The following is a 20,713-nucleotide window of genomic DNA, read 5'->3' on the forward strand; positions in this document are numbered from 1 at the left end:
TAATGAAGACTTGTGTCGCGCATTAGTGTCTGCAAACATACCGCTTTCAAAATTAGCAAATGTAAATTTTAGTTCGTTTCTAAAAAAATATTGCAAACTTAATGTTCCAAGTGATCGGTCTCTAAGAAGAAATAATGTGAACGGGCTATACTCGTCGGTGTTAATTAATATTAAGGAAGAAATTGCAGATAATTATTTTTACATATCTGTAGACGAAACCACTGATTCCTCATGAAAGTATATTGCTCATTTATTGATTGGTGTTCTTAAAGAAGATACCTTACCAAAATCTCATCTTATTTCATGCCAGCAACTTGAGAAAACAAATGCTTTAACAATTTCGCGTTTTATACAAGAAACATTAGCAACTTTTTTTCTTCCGACAACTATTCCTTCTAATAAATTACTGCTTATTTTATCGGATGCTGCTCCTTATATGGTGAAAGCAGGACAAAATTTAAAAATATTTTTCCCAGATTTAATACATGTTACTTGTGTAGCGCATGGATTAAACAGAGTTGCAGAGGAAATACGAAAAAAGTTTCCTCTTGTAAATACCATGATATCCAGTGTCAAAAAAGTATTTCTTAAATCTCCTATAAGAATTCAACTTTATAAAGAAATGCTACCTAACATTCCTCTTCCACCACAACCTATTTTAACGCGATGGGGAACATGGTTAGAAGCAGCTAATTTTTATGCAGATCATTTTGTTAAAATAAAGAACATAATTGATACGTTAACAGATGAAAGTTCCCAATCTCTTTTGGATTCTAAACAAACTTTTCAGAGTAACTTGCTTCAACAAGAACTTTCTTTTATAAAATCAAATTTTAGTTTTACATCAAGTACAGCATTAATAAAAGAATTTGCGTCATGTTGTAGGAACGTTAGAGGTAATATTGGAAAAGATATTTTAAAAAAATTTGAAGCTACTATGGAAAAAAATAAAGGTTACCATATTCTTTCTGAAGTAGTCAGTGTTCTAGCTGGAAATATTTCGGAAACAATTAATTTAGAACCAAATGTTTTGGTTAGTTTGAAAAATGCTCCCGTTACATCAGTTGATGTTGAACGAAGTTTTTCCATATATAAATATATGTACTCAGACACAAGTTTTTGTTAGAAAATTTTGAACACCACTTGGTCATTTATTGTTACCATAATTCTAAATAAGTTTATTCATACTTAAAAATGATGTAGTTACTTAAAATAAATGTAAATCTTAATGAATAGTAGGAAATATTTAGTTATGTACACTTTTTTTTAAATAAAATTGTTACTATTTTACGATTTTTTTATTTATTTGTATGCATATTTTGTAAAATATTTGCATATTTTCGGGTAAACACGTGCATATTTATGCGCATATTTTCTACATTTTTATTTGCATATTTGCCGAAGTCTAGTAATGAGCCTATCAGGCTTTGAGACCGTTCACAGGGCATTGTCTTATTTTTCCAGACAAGAAGTAAAGGTTTATGCAGTGCTTGTAGCAGGGCATCGTCAATATTCTTGTAGAGCTCGCTACAAATTTGATTGATTTTCTGGTGCTTTATTATTTTTCAGCTTTTGATTGGCTTGGGCAATTTCTTTAGTGGTAAGTGGTGTTTCGTTTGAGTTGAATAGATTCCAATAATTTCGATTTGCTACGGTGTTATCTGCTTCTTCGATATGATGGCCGTTAAATTTTGCGTCGACAAATTCAACCCATCATCGGTTCAAGATTGAGGCCGTATCATTTAGGATATTTTCTTTGATCCTTACACCTTCCTATTCTTGACTTAAACTCTTTACTTATAATGAGATAGATTTAGTAAAACTTTCATAACCCTTATTTGACAAAATAATATTTTTTACTGTAAATCTTAAACATAGTACTTTAGAACCCTTGGTATAGTCATTTTTACAAGAATATCGTTTTTTGATTACACAAACATTATATGAAAAGTCTATGTACTGTATTTATTTTTATAGTAAATTCTGCGTTTAGAGCACTAAAAATAACATTATTATGCATGAAAACAAAAAGGAGAGATTTTTTTGCAAACCAGTGTTACCAACCATACTTTACGTTCCTGTATACTTAAGCCTATATGAGTATACTTCTTACGTATATCGGTATATTTATGTGGGTTTTAGTCAAAAACAATAACTAGTATAATTTCATAAATAGATGCTGAGTTTAGATTTTTTCGGAGGCAGTGAAATCAACGAAGTAAATACAAGGATGAGAACGAAGACACATATAAAAGGATTACATCAAAGCACTGCGGGGTATTTTCGTCTGAATATTTTTGATTATATAAACGTCTGACTTTGAATTGAATGGTGTAAATATAATTTGTAAGTTTCCTTTTATACGAAAACTTGCGTCTGAAATTAAAATCGCTTTTAGAATGAGTCAAAGAAAAGTGTCTACAGCGTTAATAATTTGAATAAAACTTAATAAACAGCTGAATTGAAATAAATAGTACACAAAAAATATTATTACTCTTGAGAAAGATTTCAAACATACTATTAATAGCATTAAATATATTCACTTTGTAAAAGGTGTCTGCAGCTATGCCAGGATCTTGACTAAAAAAAAATTTATACTGGCCATAGAATTCACAGTTCTAGAAAACGAATACGACTCCAACTACTATTTGAAAATATTTTCGGGAAATATCAAACCGGTTTCCGACAAGGAAGATCTACAACTGATCAGCCATATACAGTGAAACAAACTCTAAATAAATCGTGGGAGTACGACATTGACGTCCACAACATATTTATAGATTTCAAACAGGCCTACGACCTAATTAAAAGACAAAAGTTATATTAAATATTGCATAACTGTAACAAGGAAACTAAGTTTTTGTAACTGGCCGTATACCATGTATCCCAAAACAAAAATTTAAAAATACCTTTATAAAAGGAATATATTTTATGGAGTATATTTATGGTATACAGTCAGCTACGGGTACTTAGTTTCCTTGTAAAAATTATATATAATGTATGTTTGAGCGCATAAACAAAATTTAACTATTGAGGTACACCAATTTTTAATTAATTTATACGTAGATTACCGTTTCTAAACGGTAATAATTTCTGAAAATGTAATTTTAATATAATTTTTATATTGAACTTGAAATAAAGCCGTTATATACTTTGAAACAATAAATAAAACTCACAGTAAGCAAATATCATATTTACCATTATTGTTAAAAATTTTATTGAATTCAATTTCATTCTATATGTTTTCAATAAATAAATACGAAATGAACGCTTTTATGAAAAATTTCACTATATTTTATATCAGAGCATTCAATATATATGTTACGGGCAATAATATACATTGGACATTGATGTTAAAGACCGGAGATGTCGTGGATGTCCATTTTCCCTGGTTGTTAACGACAATGCCCGGCCTTTAACGACAATGATATTAGCTATGAGCCAATGTTATAAAAAATAACTTAAAATTATATTTTTTATAAATAACCGCTTAACGACAGTGGTCAGAAGCAAATATCCAATGTTGATAAATAAATAAAATTATCCATAATGTATTATTTTTTATTTAAAACAACTTTTGAAAACTAATCATTTTTATTTTGACAAGATAGTGAACCTATGCTATATGCATATACGCAAGATAGCATTATAACCACCTTTACATTATCAACGCTTGTAAACCTTAGCTGCCTAATATGCTATTTTCCATTGCAGCTTGTCTAAGAGTTATTTCTTGAATGTAAAATTGGCTTCGAAACAAACCTTTACTTGGGTTACTACTCTTTTTCTGACAGAGCACACAAAGTCGTAGGTAAACCATTATTATTTTTTTAGTTACATTACAATAAAGTTTATTTATTTCGCATACCAAACAATTGCGTCCCCCATGCCCAATTGCTAAGTGCACATTATGAATTATATCAAATAATTCATCAGTTGTAGCATAATATACTTTAGACTAAGCGTTTTTGTCAACTGGCATAATCAGTCGCTCTTTACCACTTATTCTAATTAAATCATATTTACAAACCATTCTATAGTGCTTTGTTGTTTTTTTAGCACCCGGTGTTCTTAAAACATTTTTCGTTTTTTTAATTTTACGTATTTGGCTATTGTATGCATCATAGCTTAATAATGACGTTTTACCTGACTATTGAGTTTGTACTGGTGTGTAAAGGGGGTAGTGAGGCGCAATACATGATGCCGTATCCTGTTGGCATCACTTAGCCTATCCTACTCAATTCCTATCTTCACCTCCAAGGCGGACTGTATACAACCCCACTGGAGATTGGGTAACCAACCCCCAGTGGAAGGTGGGGTCAGGGTTGACGAAGAAGGGAGTCTTGGTCCTCCGACGAATAAGGGGTTGGGCTGAAGGTTAACTAAGCCGGACTGATCAAACGACAACGACTGTGCGAGAAAAAGGAACACGATTTGAGGGTTGCGACATGGAATATTCGTACCTTATATAGATTGGGAGCTCTCCAAAATCTAATAAATGAACTAGACAGATACAAAATAGACATAACTGCCATACAAGAAATGAGGTGGATTGGAAACAATCTAATGGAAAAAAGAAGCCATACGATTTTCTACAGCTGCGATCCTAAAGATCACGTATTGTGCACAGGATTCATAGTAAACAAGAGAGTAAAGCATACTATAAGATATTTCAGAGCCATTAGTCCAAGAATGTGCATTTTAAGAGTTAAAGGTCGTTTCTTTAACTACAGTCTAATTAATGCGCATGCCCCGACAGAAGAAAAAGAAGAGGAAATTAAAGAAGAGTTTTATGATGAATTAGAGTCCGCATATCAATTATACCCAAAAAATGATATAAAAATAATCTATGGAGACCTAAACGCCAAAGTTGGAAAAGAACAGCAATTCCAACCCCCAATAGGTAGGCACAGTCTCCATGAGCAATCAAATGACAATGGCAATAGGTTAATAAAACTAGCAAGATCACTTAAAATGGTGATTGCCAGCACGTACTTTGCTCGCAAAGATATACACAAAGGTACCTGGAAATCCCCGGATGGACTTACATAAATATGATAGATCATGTTATTGTAGACTCGAGACACCAATCGAATATAATAAACGTCCGCACCAGAAGAGGGGCAAATGCGGATTCTAATCACTACCTGGTCGAAAGTAGGGTAAGGGCTAGAATTTCAAACATCAAAAAGGAAAGAGGCTCTAAACATGAACGATACAAGGTAGAGAGACTCAAAGAAACAAACAAAAATCATAAAAGAGGCAGCTAAAGAAGTACTAGGCATAAAAGGTAGAGAAAAAAAAACAAGAACGAATGACTGGTTTGACGAAGAATGTCAGATCATCACAAACAAAAAAACAGAGCATATTTACTGATGCAATAGGGGCACAGAACATGACAAGCAGAGGAAGAATATAAACGACTACGCAAAGAAGAAAAGAAAACTCACCGAAGAAAAAAGAGAGAATATATGAACAAAGAACTTCAAGAACTACAAGAGCTAAGTAAATCAACAGAGACAAGAAAATTTTATCAGAGACTAAACAAAAGCAGAAAAGACTTTAAACCGAGAACAACGATGTGTAGAGATAAGAAAGGTAATATATTGACAGAACAGCAAGAGATACTAAGTAGATGGACACAACATTTTACGGAAAAGTTTGAAGGAGATCGGAGAGAGACGGCCCCTTACATACCATTAGACCAAGCAGACAACAGATAAAAGACTCCACCAACAATAGCCGAGATTAGAGCAGCAGTAGAAAAATTAAAGAACAATAAAGTACCGGGATCGGACTAAATAGCATCGGAGTTACTAAAGGAAGGAGGAGACGCACTACAAAAAACAATACATGAATTGATAACAAAGATATGGTCGAATAAACAGCTACCAACGGAGTGGAATAGCCTTATTATTGTACCATTACATAAAAAAAGAAATCAGTTAGAATGTGGAAACTACCGTGGAATCACGCTGCTGAATGCAGCATACAAAATAATGTCCAATGTCATTTATGAAAGACAGACCACACGCTGAAAAAATAGTTGGCAAATACCAAAGTGGCTTCTGTAGACAGAAGTCAACAATAGACCAGATATTTGTTCTGCGACAGATCCTCGAAAAAACAAGTGAATATAACATCGACACACATCATCTCTTCATAGACTTTGAAAGCGCATACGACAATATAAACCGAGAATTCTTAATAAAAGCAATGAAAGAATTTAATATACCAACACAACTAATAGAACTGATAAAAGAATCTCTAAAAGTAGAAAGTAGAATCCGGATACAAAATGAATTAACGGAAACAATAGATGTGAAAAAGGGACTACGCCAGGGAGACGCTCTATCTTGCATCTTGTTCAACATCGAACTCGAGAAAATACTGAGGGACACAACGGTCAATACACGAGGAACAATCATTAATAAAAGCGTGCAAATACTAGCATTTGCAGATGATGTTGACATAATCGCAAGATTAAGAAGAGAAATGATAGAGGCATACAACCAAATAAAACGAGCTGCACAAAATAGTGGTCTTAAAATCATTCAGACTAAAACAAAATATATGCAGGTAAGTAAAAACGCAGAAATAAGGCAGCCACAAAATATAACAATAGCAGAATACAACATAGAGGGGGTAAAAAACTTTATATACTTGGGATCCCTAGTCACGTCTGATAATAACGTTACGGAGGAAGTGAAGAGGCGAATATTTATTGCAAATAAATGTTACCATGGCTTAATTAGACACCTAAGATCAGATAACGTCGCAAGAAAGACAAAATGCCAAATATATAAAACCCTAATAAGACCGGTACTCACATATGGCTCAGAAACCTGGACACTCACTAAAAGAGAGGAAACGTTGTTGGCCACCTTCGAAAGAAAAATCTTATGCGACACATATATAAGGGCACAAAAGAAAACGGAATATGGCGAAGACGATACAACTCTGAACTATACAAAATATACCATAATCCGGATATTATAACATTCATTAAAATAGGACGGCTGCGTTGGATAGGACATGTAGAACGACTGGAAGAAGGAGAAATACCAAACAAAATATTCAAACAGATGCCAGTAGGAAAAAGAACAAGAGGAAGACCGAAACTGAGATACTTGAAACAAATAGAAAATGATATAACAACCTTAAAATTTAAAAACTGGAGAAAAAAAGCACGAAACAGATCAGAATGGAGAAGAATCCTGGAACAGGCCAAGACCCAAAAAGGGTTGTCAAGCCAGTGATGATGATGATGATGATTGAGTTTGTACTATTATTAAAACGAGTTGGTACATCGTTAATATCCATAATAACACTTTTTACATAAATTTGCTACAAGTAATTTTAGCAGCACTAAATATGACAGTCGCTAGCACCTATTTTGAACACAAGAACATACACAAGGTAACCTGATCCTCTCCAGATAAAAGAACAACGAGTCAGATTGATCACTCAAGGCATGGAACAGACGTAATAAACTGCAGAAGTTTTAAAGGCGCTAGCATAGACTCAGATCTCAGAATTTCAAATACCAGTAAAAAAAATAAAATAAATAGAAAAAAATGAAATGTGCAAAAGCTGAGAGATGCGAGATTATATAACGGTACTCGGAAAGTATCAACAACAGGCCAGGGAACCAAAATATAAATGAAGAAGGCCAAACAGATATAGACTCCTACTGGACCAGAGGGAGGTTTTCTGAAGGAAGACATTGAAGCAGCAGCTAAAGATGAAATAGTAACAGAAATTTGTACCCGTAAAAATCATTGGTTTGACGATGAATGCAAGAATGCAACAAACCAAATGATAAAGCCTGCAGAAAGATGCTTACCCGACGAACTAGAATATTTGTAAAGAATAATCAGACAAAGAGAAAAAAAAGAACTAAAATATACAGAGTACCTCACTAGCAAAAGAGTTTAGAGCATTCTATAAGAAAGTTAGTCTCAACAGAAAAGAATTCAAGGCAACCACAAGTCACTGCAGAAGTCGAAATGGTGACCTATTAACAACAAGGAAAGATGTATGGATGGATGGAACACTTGAACCAGGCACTTAATATAGAGGAAGAAGAAGAAAACGAGGAAGACGAAAGAGATGAGATAAGGAGAACATACGAGAGGGAAAAGGAACCATCAACGATTCTTGAAGTTAAAAATGCTAGCCAAAAACAAATCACCCGGAATAGATAACCTCCCAGCTAAACTATACAAAGAAGGTGGCCACGATACCATAATAGCATTACAGCAGCTTATAAAGGAAATATGGACACAGATATCCCTAACCAATGATTCAAATATTGGAATACTTTGAACCGTTTACAAAAAAAGGAGATAATCTTTGAATGCTCTAACCACAGAGGAATTACGCTTCTAAATGCAGCGTATAAAATATTTTCTATAGTACTATGTCACCGTATGGCACCATATGCAAACCGGTTATTAGGAAACGGATAGTAGTCCAAAAAGTCTTCTCCAAAACAAAAACCACAGATAGTCGACTTGATTCTGTATAGATTTAATCTATATTACCTTAATCAACAAATGTTTCCTAAAAATGTAAGGCTTTCTGAAAATTGCGTCACAAAATTTCAATTTTTGTACCTTAATCAACAAATGTTTTCTAAAAGATGTAAGGCTTTCTGAAAATTGCATCACAAAATTTTAATTTTTGTACCTTAATCAACAAATGTTTCTTAAAAGATGTAATGCTTTTTGAAAATTGCATCACAAAATTTAAATTTTTGTACAATGACTAAATGATGGCAACTCATACAATGTAAATAAGAGTTTTGATTGTCACTAAAAACCGTCTTCTTGGCTAGTTTAAATTGTATAATGAGGAATGGAGACTTCCGATCTGGGAGTCAAAATTCTAAAGCAAATATTTAAAAATATCGCCTGCCTAATTTAAGCTATTAATTATTATAAACTGTTTTGTTAATTCTTGATAAACTTTGTTTCAGATACGGCAGATGGGTAACCCGAAGAGTAGCTTTAGGTACCATAGCTACCATTTGGTTATTAGCCGGTTTAATTTCATTCGTCCCAATATCGTTAGAGCTACACAGGCCACCTCAACCGCTAGTCTATAACTCAGGAGGTCAAAATTATCCAACGTGTGCTCTAGATCTGACTCCCACATATGCTGTTGTGTCTAGTTGTATATCTTTTTATGTTCCATGTATTGTAATGATAGGTAAGTTGCATTAGATTAATTGTTTACAAAAATTTATTTTTAAATTTTTTAATAATTTCTAATTTATCGAAGATATTAAATATTATACAGTGAAACTTCTCCATAGCGGACACCAACGGGGGAAATAATTGTTCGTTGTGTAAAGTTATCGCTTAATTAATGGAAATAAAAAAGAGATTTCGATTTTCTCGAACTTTAATTACACATTTTCGTACATATTTACATAAGCATATTTGTACCTCAGAGACATCGAGTTAGAATCTATGTAGAGGGCATCACGTGACTAAAAACGACCTCACTTCGGCCATATTGTTAAGATTGTTTTGACACTCTTGACAGATCGTATATGTTTGTTTACGTTTATTGTTTTTCGAATATTTTTAGTTTTATAATACTTTTATAGAAACTGTAATAATATATTGTGATAGTGCATAATAATGGTTTCTTGTTCTCAACGTAGTTGCAGTAGCAGAAGCAATGTTAATAGAAAATCTTCAGGAATAACGTTCTACAGGTTAGTATACAAATATGTAAACAAAGTAATGGCCCGTACTTCAGAGAATAAATTAATAGTATTTGACTGTATTAATTTATCTTTATGTATAATATATCGCGTTTTTAGTGTTTACCGCGGGATAAATAAATCATAGTTTATTAAAAATGTATTGCACTGTTTTAGATTATGATTAAATCTTCTGAATAACTAGTCATATTTTTATAGTAGTTTTAATATTATTGAGTCCGGCCATGATCCCGCCGCCATATTGGTATCATCGTTAGCCACGCCTACCTACACCGTTTTTAATACACACGTTAATATGTTCATAGCTTCTCCATAGATTCTAACTCGATGCTCAGAGCTAAACTGTATTAACTGTCAAAATTGACATTTTAAAAGAGAGCAGTGTAAAGAAATATAACCAGTAAATTTTAAATAGAATTTTTAATTATTGTTCTTCAAATATGTGATGGACACTATTTGATAGGTATAAATGATACTATGTATATAGCCCTGTATTTGTTATTTTTTTTAACTCTTAGATTTTTTGAAAAAAACGTGGAGTTAATACTGATCGGTATGAAAATTTTTATCATGTTCGGGAGATCATACAATGGTAAGTTGACAGCCATGAATAAATAATCTGGAGATAATACGGTAAATGAAACAAAGTTTAGTCAAGACACTCCTTTGGATTTAATTAAATGAAATAAACAAGTTATATCTCTAAAACAAAATTAAAAAACAAAACTAACGCAAAACGAAACTCAAAGCATCATGTATGTTGTTCACTTAAAATCATTTTGGACAATTTTTATAAATCCTCACCTACTTTATTGAAGTGGAATACTAAACACGTCTAGCATTTCTGTTTGCAGAACAGATTGGAATGTTTCCGAATTAAAATTAGTTTTGAAAAAAAGTCATCCCAAATTATCGCTGCGTACTAAGTGGACAACATCTGACATACGAAAGTATTCTGCAAAGTTTTTTTCCTTATAGGTGAAAAGTTGTTGTAAAGAGTGTTAATATCTTTGAAGTAATTTTATTCCATATTAATTACATTGACTGGTTTAGAACGAGCAAAGTCGTGCTAGCTGCTGCCAGTCCCAGGGAGTCATGGTTTTTAAAAAAAAGATGTTTTTTTGTTCCCTATTATTAAGAGAATGTTCACTATCCACTTTAAAATGAGTACGACCACGTTATAAAAACTTGTGATTTTTAATTTTTATCTATGGATGCTTCTGATGAAGCATGACTTTTACCATATTTCCGTTTTGGGATGGGCAATTGTCGGACCACACAGTAATCTCTCTTATGTTTTTATTTAAAAGTCCACTTTAAAAATCTTGAAGCCATTTAATTTGCGTGCCCCACGTCCAGACCTTGATCCATCCTACAGCATGCAAGAAACATTACCTGAAGTGTCTGAAATCGTATAATTATTGTATGTCCATATATTGAGCTTATAAAAACTCTGCTAATTACTTAGAACAGGCGTCGGTAGATATTTCTTTAAACCAAGTGTCAATAATTTTATTGTTCCAACACTTGGTGCTGCTCTTTAATTATCAAGTATTTTTAATTCATACTTGTCACTAGCCTCCAGAAGATGTTGATAATCTTGTTCAGTATTTTCTTTTCTTTCTATGATCTGACTTTTAGTCAAATTTATTCTGTCGCATTCATCACACTTGTCAATGAAATTTTACATGAAAAATTACATTTTGTGTGAAATATTACGGAATACAGCCAAGGTTTAGCATTGTTTCGGGTGTATTGCTTTCCAATAACTCAGCATAAACAAACTGATTACAGTGCCACACCGCGGTTTACCGTCGTTCCATAGAGCAAATACTTAATATTAACTCAACTAATACTTTTATTTTACTGGGTATTGAGTAGTGTAAACTATTATTTAGCTCGGAACTACTGAGAGACTTTTAATCGGTTCACAATTTTTCGATAGCTCACTACAAATTTAACCCTAATTAGAGAACTGAAATACAGAGAGGATAGGTAATACGATATAATAGTAAAAACCAACCTGAAACTGACGGTTTAAGATATTTTCGAATAACCCACCTTGTATCTGAAGGAATACAATACAGCAGTCAACCTTATAATCCGATTACGAAGGTATTTTGGTTACAGATGACCGACCAGTGTCGTAGAGTATATGATTGAAACATTTATTTAAATTAAATAAATATATTTTTTTAATTGTACTTATGTAAATTGTATTTTTGTTTTAGTAAAACTTCTTTATTTTATTCAAAAATAAAAAGGTTCTTGCCATTTGTAAAAGATGCATTTATTTAATGAAGGGAAAAGGCGCCAACTGTTGCCTGGCAAAATTTTCAATGTGTTTTAAATGTATCCATTATTTTCAAATCCGGAGAAAACTAATAAATATTTTTGAAAAATTTAAACGCAGAATGAAAGATTACATTATTACTGAGGGCAGAAAGTCCCTGAAAACTTCTACAATGTTTATTTTAATATGTTATGTAATAGGGGTGAAAATAAAAGAGAAAATATAGTATAATTTTTAATTGAAAATATTGCATGCAAAAGAAACTTTTTATTTATTCTAATAAATATTTCATTCTGCCTTTAAATTTTTCAAAAATTCTTTTTAGTTTTCTCAGGATTTGAAAAAAAATGGATACATTTAAAACACATTTAACATTTTGACAGGCGACATTTTGCGCCTTTTCCCTGTAATACCTTACGATTACAACTACTATTACTTACCTTATATAATTACGATTCGAAAACTATTAAAATTCAAAATAAATAGGATCAACTTCGGAATCCGAGTCGTCTTGAGGGTTAATAATTAGCGGTTGTGTTTCTACGGTCGCATCAATTATCAAGATCCCACATTTTTTGTTCTTCTTCTATTACATGTCTTACTGCATCTTTCCAGTTTTGTTCTGTAATATGTTGTAAAGACTCGTATAACAATTCACGTACAGCTTGTATTTTATATGCCGTATTTTTTTTAGTTACATAACTTTTTATTTGTTCCCAAATGAGTTCAATTGGATTTATTTTGCAGTGGTAGGGTGGAAGTCTAAGGACTGTGATGTTTCGCCTTTCCGCCATTTTGTCAACTACGTATTTCTTGAACTTAGATTTGTGTTGCCGGGTAATTTTTAAAAGTTCTGCTTTTACCATTTCATCTTCGTAAGGCAGATACTTATTCCGCAGCCAGTCAAGAATATCCTGTTTCTTCCACGTAGTAGTTGGACGTCTTTCTACTAGTCGTGAATGATAAGGTGCATTATCTAATGCTATAATTGAATTTGGTGGTACGTGTTCAATCATCTGCTCAAAATACTCTTCGAAAACATCAGCTGTCATCTCCTCGTGATAGTCTTTTGTACTTTTGGACTGAAATTCCAACAAACCATGCTTAACAAATCTTTTCTCTACCAATGTGAGAAATTATTAATCTACTGCCTTTACCAGAAGGTGGGGAGATACCAGTAGACCAACCTTCCATAAAGGCTTGCCCAGAGCTTAATATATTTTTATCTGACCAAATTTTTTTAGAGTATGACCTTAGTTTACCCACGTTTCATCCTGGTAGAAGATTGGCCTTCCTCCAGCCCGGAATTTTCATATGGATCTTAGATAATTTCTTCTCCAACATATTATCTCCTCCCGGTCAATCAAAAGTGATTTTCGGTCTGATTTCTCCCACCCGAAATTTAATTCTTTTAAAACTTGCCACAATTTAGTTCGTCCGATATGAGGCAAATCCGGATCATCTCTAACTTCTTGTAAAATTTTGTATAGGTTTGGTATTTCTTTTTTGAAAAAAAATCCATGAATTTTTCTTCGAATACCATTTTTGGCAAATTCATCAATTTCAATAGGCTTTTTCCTGTGAATAGACAGACTTACTGACTGAACGCAACAGTACCGGTGTAAAACTTGATGATGTTGATGATGAAAGCATCACAAACAATTTACCAAACCAACACGAGCGAAAGGTACGTATATGTTCGTAGGTATATGGAATAAAAAATCACTCACGCACTGCATATAATTCGCAAAAGAAATATTTGAGACGCTAATTACTGTCGTAGACGCGGAAACACCGACGAGCCGTAAATTACATGCGATCAAAAACGTACTAAACAACAAAATTGTTTTCGTTCGTAATAACTTCACCCTTTCAAGTTAAGTTTTGAATATAAACTGAACAGACAAGGCACGTGGCCAAAGCCGGCATCTTTATACCCATTATATTATTAAAAATCTGGGGAATTTCATCCTAATTATCTTGCAACGAATAGTACCTTCGGATATGAATTCCAGGTTTTCTAGTAAAGTGATTAAACGCGAAGATTAGTATTGAAATATCCAAAGAGATAAGGTATTCTTATTTACAAAATTGTTAATGGTTAAATTCTTATTTTTATTAATATAATATAATAACCAACATTAGCCGTGAAAGTTTTAATTGTTTTTTGCTAAATATATTAGTATTAAAACATTATTAATATTATATATACCAGTATTAAAACATTATATTATTATTTAATGATAAACACCTCAGGAACGCCTATGATGATACAAATTTTACGACCGTTTTATGACTTTGTGAACAATTTGTGAACGGAGAATAATACACTTTCACATTGTCTATCTTTGTAACCACATTAAATAGGAATTAATATCGTATTGCATATGGAAGATGTGAAGTCTGTTATGTATAAAGTGAGATAATACAATTTGTCAAAAAAATGAAGTTACTACTATTTAGCTCTGAGGTAGAGATATACACAAATAAAACAAATAAAATACTAATGTAAAAAAGGTAGGTATTACTTCTTAAAATCATCAATTTTGGATTGATTTTGTTTTTACATCGTTTTTCATAATTTCTGACTTAACATTTAAAATTACATCAGATATTTTTTAACTTACTTTTGCATCACCTTTATATATATAAAAAATAATTTTAAGTTTCTTAATTTTAGGTGAGCATTTTTTAAATTACTTACAGTTGTAGTAAGTTCTAGTTCCTCGTCACTCTCATTGCCGGAAACATTGGACACCTGTTCGTTTGCTTTAAAATCACTAACACAACTAGTTAAGTTTACTTTAGGATTTTCCGTCAATAGGGCTACATCAATCTCTAGGTAATTCAAAAAAATTTTAACTCCACGACTTTCGCAAAAGGTTGACAATGGCAAATCATCTTCCAGGTCTTGTAGCCCCAGATTTTCCACAATTTTTTCTCCATTACTATCCTTTTTTTAAACCACGCCTAATGAAATACTTTTCAATTATGTTGAAGAAAACGTCTCACCATGCTGCCACAATCCAAATTAATTGAACTGGTATTGGCAGTGTCTGCATGGGTAGGTTTGGTAAATGAGGGGTTTTTTTAATGATGTATGGAAATGCTAATTGGAGTTGATTATTAAGAAAGGTAACAAGTTAAAATATTAAATTGTTTCAAAATTCGAAAGTTGGACATTTTCAAAGAGCTACCACTATTACGAAAAGTTTGAAAAAGTGGTGTAAATATTTTAAAATTAAGCACTTAATATAGAGGAAAATGAAGAAAACCTGGAAGACAAAAGAGATGAGGTAATGGGAACAGACGAGAGGGAAGAGGAATCACCAACGATTCTTGAAGTTAAAGATGCAGTTAAAAAGCTAGCCAAAAACAAATCACCCGGAATAGATAATCTCCCAGCTGAACTATATAAAGAAGGTGGCCATAATACCATAATGGCATTACAGCAGCTTTTAAAAGAAATATGGATACAGAAATCCCTCCCCAATGATTAGAATATTGGAATACCTTGCACCATACACAAAAAAGAAGATATCTTTGAATGCCCTAACCACAGAGGAATTAGGCTTCTAAATGCAGCGTATAAAATATTTTCCACAGTGTGATGTCACCGTATGGCACCATATGTAGAACAGATAGTAGAAAAATACCAGGTTGGTTTCACAGGTGATTAATTGACAATTTATTTTGACAAATTTTCAAACAAAGTGTTTCCAGTGTTTTTTTCAAAATCAACAAATTTTGAAAAAAACACTGGAGTATGACATTGATACTCATCACATATTTATAGACTACAAAGCAGCCTACGACTCTGCGAATGAAAGAGAAATGTTTAAAGCAATGAAAGAGCTAGTAATACCAAATCAGTTGGAAAATTTAACAAAACTAACTGTTGAAAAAGTTGAATGTAGAGTACGAATTTTCAGGGGGAACTCTCTGAACCTTTTAAAACAAATAACGGGCTGCTCCAGGGAGACCCTCTCTCCTGTGTACTGTTTAATCTGGCTCTGAAAAAAGTAATAGGTATGTCACAAATCACAACCACTGGTTTAGTTTATAATAAATCAGTGCAAATTCTGGCCTATGCTGATGATATCAATATTGTTGGGAGAACGGAAAACGCTGTACGAGAGGCGTATGTAGCACTAAAAGAATCAGCTACAAAAATGGGTTTAATAATAAACACCAACAAAACAAAGTTTATGAAAATAAGCATGCAACCACAAATCCTACGACCACTTGTTATAGAAAATGACGTCATCGAAGCAGTGAACGAATTTGTATACCTGGAAGCGCTCCTAAATACTAAAAATAATACTACCACAGAGATAAACCGCAGAATTTTCACGGCCAACAGATGCTATTTTGGGTTCAATCTCCTCCTTAAATCCACAATTATATCGAGAAATACAAAAATAAAATTATACAAAACAATAATACGCCCTGTCATAACATATGGTTCAGAGACCTGGACTCTAACAAAACATGTTAGGATGTTTCGAAAAAAAAGTACTAAGGCAAATCTATGGAGCAGTGAATGACAATGTAGTGCGAAGAAGACGATACAATTTCGAACTTTACAGTATTTACCAGAAACCTGATACGTAAAACATGTTAAGATAGGAGTTGGACAGAGCATGTAATGCGTATGAAACAATATGACCCAACTAGAAAAACGCTCCTTGATAGACCCATTGGTCAGAGAAAAAGAGGAAGGCCCAAAACAAGGTTCCTTGATAACATTGATGAAGACATGAGAAATACGGGAATACGGGCTTGGCGGAGAAAGGCAAAGGATATGAACGACTGAAGACAAATTTTTGAGGAGGCTAGGATCCACTCAAGGTTGTAAAGCCAGAATGATGATGATGATTTTAAAATTGAGGAGACTAATAAAAAAAGCGGGAAATTTTTTTATTATTCTTCACAATTTTAAAATACTTTTCTATTTCCTATAGCCTATAAAATATTTATTAAGCAATCTTAAGTTACTTTTAAGGACCTATAGTGACACCTTCTATTGGGTTTGCAACCCCTGGGAGTTTTGCGTTACCATGATGTAAACCTTTTAAAACTAAAAGATCATTTAAATTTATCAACAGATACGTATTAGTTAAAAAATTTAACAACATCTAAAGGGTTTTACCCACGTATTTAGTGGCTTTTTTCATGTATACCTGGTAACTGCACTGATGATGGCTTGTTAATCCGAAAACGTTTTGTGGTGTAACCCAAAAGGGCATTTTTAAAATATATATACACCTTTTAAGAATTTCATTTTCCATGTGAATCTAGAAAAAGTTTTCCAGAAATTTCAAGAAGAAACGTGAAGATACGGACTAACAATAAACCAAACAAAAACGTAATATGTATATGGAAACGAGAGGAGACAGATCAAAAAATAGCAAATATACCCAAATAAAAGGAGCAGAGGCTGTCATTAGTTCAATACTGAAATCAGAAAATGTGTTAAGATCAGCTAAACTGGGAGTCTACGAGACAGTATTCAGACTAGCGGTGATGTAAGTCATCGAAACATGGATTATGAACCTTCAGGAAAAAAAGAAAGTAGAGATCTGGGTAAGAAAGGTCTTCGGAGAAATACAGATGGCAGAGAATATTTAAAGAAGATGAAAAAATAAAGATATAATGAGTATGTGTGGAAAATGCATGATCATGACTTAATCTGCACATGCAAATATCCAATTGACTATTGAAAATACTGCAATTTAGAGTGCTAATAACTATAAATACTTAGGAACATGTCTAACAGCAGATGTAGACCAAACCATAGAAATTAGAACACGCATTGAAATAGCACGTGCATCATTCATTAAACTGAAAAAGTTTTTTTGTTGTTGGGATATAAGGTCAGAACTACGCCTGAGAATGCTTCGATGTTACGTGTTCTCTTCTTTATGGCTTGGAAGTGTGGACACTAAATCAAGTCCATCTGAATAAGTTGGCCGCCTTTGAATTTTGGTGTTACAGAAGAATCCTACGAATATCATGGATTCAAAGAATGTCAAAGGTGGAAGTAACTAGGATAGGAAATGAGGCGGAAATAATATTAACTATCAAAAGACGAAAACTTGAATACTTAGGACATGTGATGAGAGGGCAAAAATACGCATTATTACAACTTATTATGCAAGGCAAAATCCGATGAAAGCGAAATGTGTGAAGACGAAGAATATCCTGGCTTAAGAACTTAAGGGAATGGTTTGAATGCAGTAGTGCAAAACTTTTTAAGGCGGCAGTCAACAGAGTCCGCATAGCGATGATGATTTCCAACCTTCGATAGAAGAAGGAACTTAAAGAAGAAGAATGGAAATAATTACGGCAAACATTCGAGCCCAAAGATCTAGATGGCTCGGTCAATTTATACAAATGCCAGAGAACCGAAATATTAAATCAATATTAAAGGAGGGAGAAATGGATAAATAGAATAGAAGAGGACGTCGAAAGAAGTAGCAGTTTGTAAGAATTAAAGCTTAAGAATTATACTTATCAAAAATAGGCGTGAAAGATTGGAGAGAAAAAGTAAGGCGTGAAAAAAGTCGTATTTTAGTAAAAACTATAAATACTCGACATGGTTTTTAAATAAACAATTTATAATAAATTTTCAATTTAAAAAGAAACTTAAAAGTTTAAAATAATAGAAAACGTAGGTTCATTGGTAATAGGTAACCAAAAGGTCAAATACCCAAAAATGTGGAGTTTTCATTAGGATGTCGATATTATTTGTATATATCCAGTAATACATATTAATGAAAAACTCCGTATATCATTTACCTATAAAATGTTAAAATTGGGAATATACAGCACCTGTTTCAAAATAAAGTTTATATTGTCAAAATATGTTGGTTGAACAACTTAATATTTCAAGTTGAAGTTTTCAAATCTGCACGTAGGTAGGCCATTTATTTAGATAAATGACAAACTATACATTCGGATTAAAGTATTGGACATTAAAGTGGATGATGAATTGGTTTTACTTTGTTTGCCCGTGTCTCAGTTTATTAAATTTGTTGAAATAAATTTTGGGACATACTGAATTTGACGCACCCTTATGTTGGACGGATATATTTCCTCAAGTTATTATAATTAAAATTAGTTTAGAGTCAGGGGCGCCGGACTCCTTTATATATTAATGAACAATAATATACTAAGTGACATAGAAATCCGAACACCCAGTTTAAATGATTTTATTTCAATAAAATTTGGTGTAATTTATTTATCTTACTAAAAAAACAAGTGATAAAATTTTTAGCCTTATCAGTTGGAGATTACGGTTTTTATACTTTTTGTTGTTAAATTCACTAACAATCTAAAAATGAATATTTCAACCGTAGTAAAGATTCAAATTTGGCGGATTGTGGTTCTTGACATTCTTTACGATTGGTTACGATGCCTAGAGTACGGAGACCTGTACGATTTCGTCAACTTATTGAGTTTGATAGGGGCCGTATAATGGGACTTCGGGAAGCTGGACTTTCTTTTCGGGAAGTTGCAGTTAGAGTGCAAAGAAGTGTAGACACCGTGGTTAGGTGTTGTCAGACATGACTTCAAGAAGGCCGTACGCAAAGAGCAAGGGGCACTGGACGCCGCCGTAGAACAACAGACCGTGAAGATCGCCGCCTAAGATTATTGGCCTTAAGAGACCGTTTCTCCACTACCAGCTTCATTGCAAATGAATGGTTTGCAGAACACGGAAGACCTGTTGGCAGGCGAAGTGTTTACCGACGAATGAGAAGTTTTGGCCTATTTTCATACCGACCACACTGGGTCCACCCTTTAACTCCAGAACACCGCCATAATCGCCTTCAGTGGTGCAGAGAACGGTCACTCTGGAATCAGGAATGGAACAGTATTGTCTTTAGTGACGAGTCTCGATTTTGTTTAGGCATGCACGATGGTCGAGCGAGGGTTAGAAGGCGACGTGGTGAAAGGAGGAATCCACAGTTTTTTGTTGAAAGACATGTTCTTCACACTGTTGGAGTTGTGGTTTGGGGTGCTATAGCTTATGGTTCCAGGTCACCTTTAATCTTCATCAGAGGTAACATGAACGCGCAGCGTTATATCCAAGAAGTCCTAGAACCCCACCTTTTACTCGATCTTGACACCCTGTCAAATCCAACTTTCCTACAAGATAATGTCCGACCACATGTTGCAAGAGTCACAATAGACTTCTTTCAACATAATGATGTCACATTGTTAGCATGGCTACCAAGATCTCCCGACTTATCCACAATTGAGCACGTGTGGGATATGATGGGTAGGAGATTGCTCAATTTGCAACGTCCTCCTCAGACTCTACAAGCACTTCGAGAGGAGTTGGTGGTTGCCTGGAATGAGATACCACAAGAGGACATTGACCACCTGATCAGAAGCATGCCTAGGCGCGTTGGAGAATGCGTAACACATCGGGGTGCATCCACACATTATTAAAGGTAAAAGGGCTTTAAAGCAATGCAATCATTTTGAAATTTTAATCATTTACAATACTATGTCACTTAGTATATGTATTACTAATATATGTAACTTGTAGGATTAATGACTTGACGGACAGAACAGATCGTCAATAAATATTTATTTTAGATGAATGATACAGGAAGATCCTGAATTCTAAAAATATTTTTTAATAATCGACGACATTTGTGGGAAAAACCTAACCT

At 33.4% G+C, this 20,713-nt stretch overlaps 1 protein-coding gene across 1 annotated transcript in view; it reads left to right on the plus strand.

Annotated features, from left to right (window-relative positions):
* The window catches only part of LOC140433914 (dopamine receptor 1-like), a 237,855-nt gene that overhangs the window by 179,172 nt on the left and 37,970 nt on the right, over positions 1 to 20,713 (plus strand). Inside the window, exon 5 of the mRNA XM_072521886.1 lies at positions 8,981 to 9,213. Within this exon, the coding sequence (XP_072377987.1) occupies positions 8,981 to 9,213 (233 nt within the window). The remainder of the gene's footprint in view (positions 1 to 8,980; positions 9,214 to 20,713) is intronic.

The sequence above is a fragment of the Diabrotica undecimpunctata genome, chromosome 2 (assembly GCF_040954645.1).
Source record: "Diabrotica undecimpunctata isolate CICGRU chromosome 2, icDiaUnde3, whole genome shotgun sequence".
Classification (NCBI taxonomy): domain Eukaryota; kingdom Metazoa; phylum Arthropoda; class Insecta; order Coleoptera; family Chrysomelidae; genus Diabrotica; species Diabrotica undecimpunctata.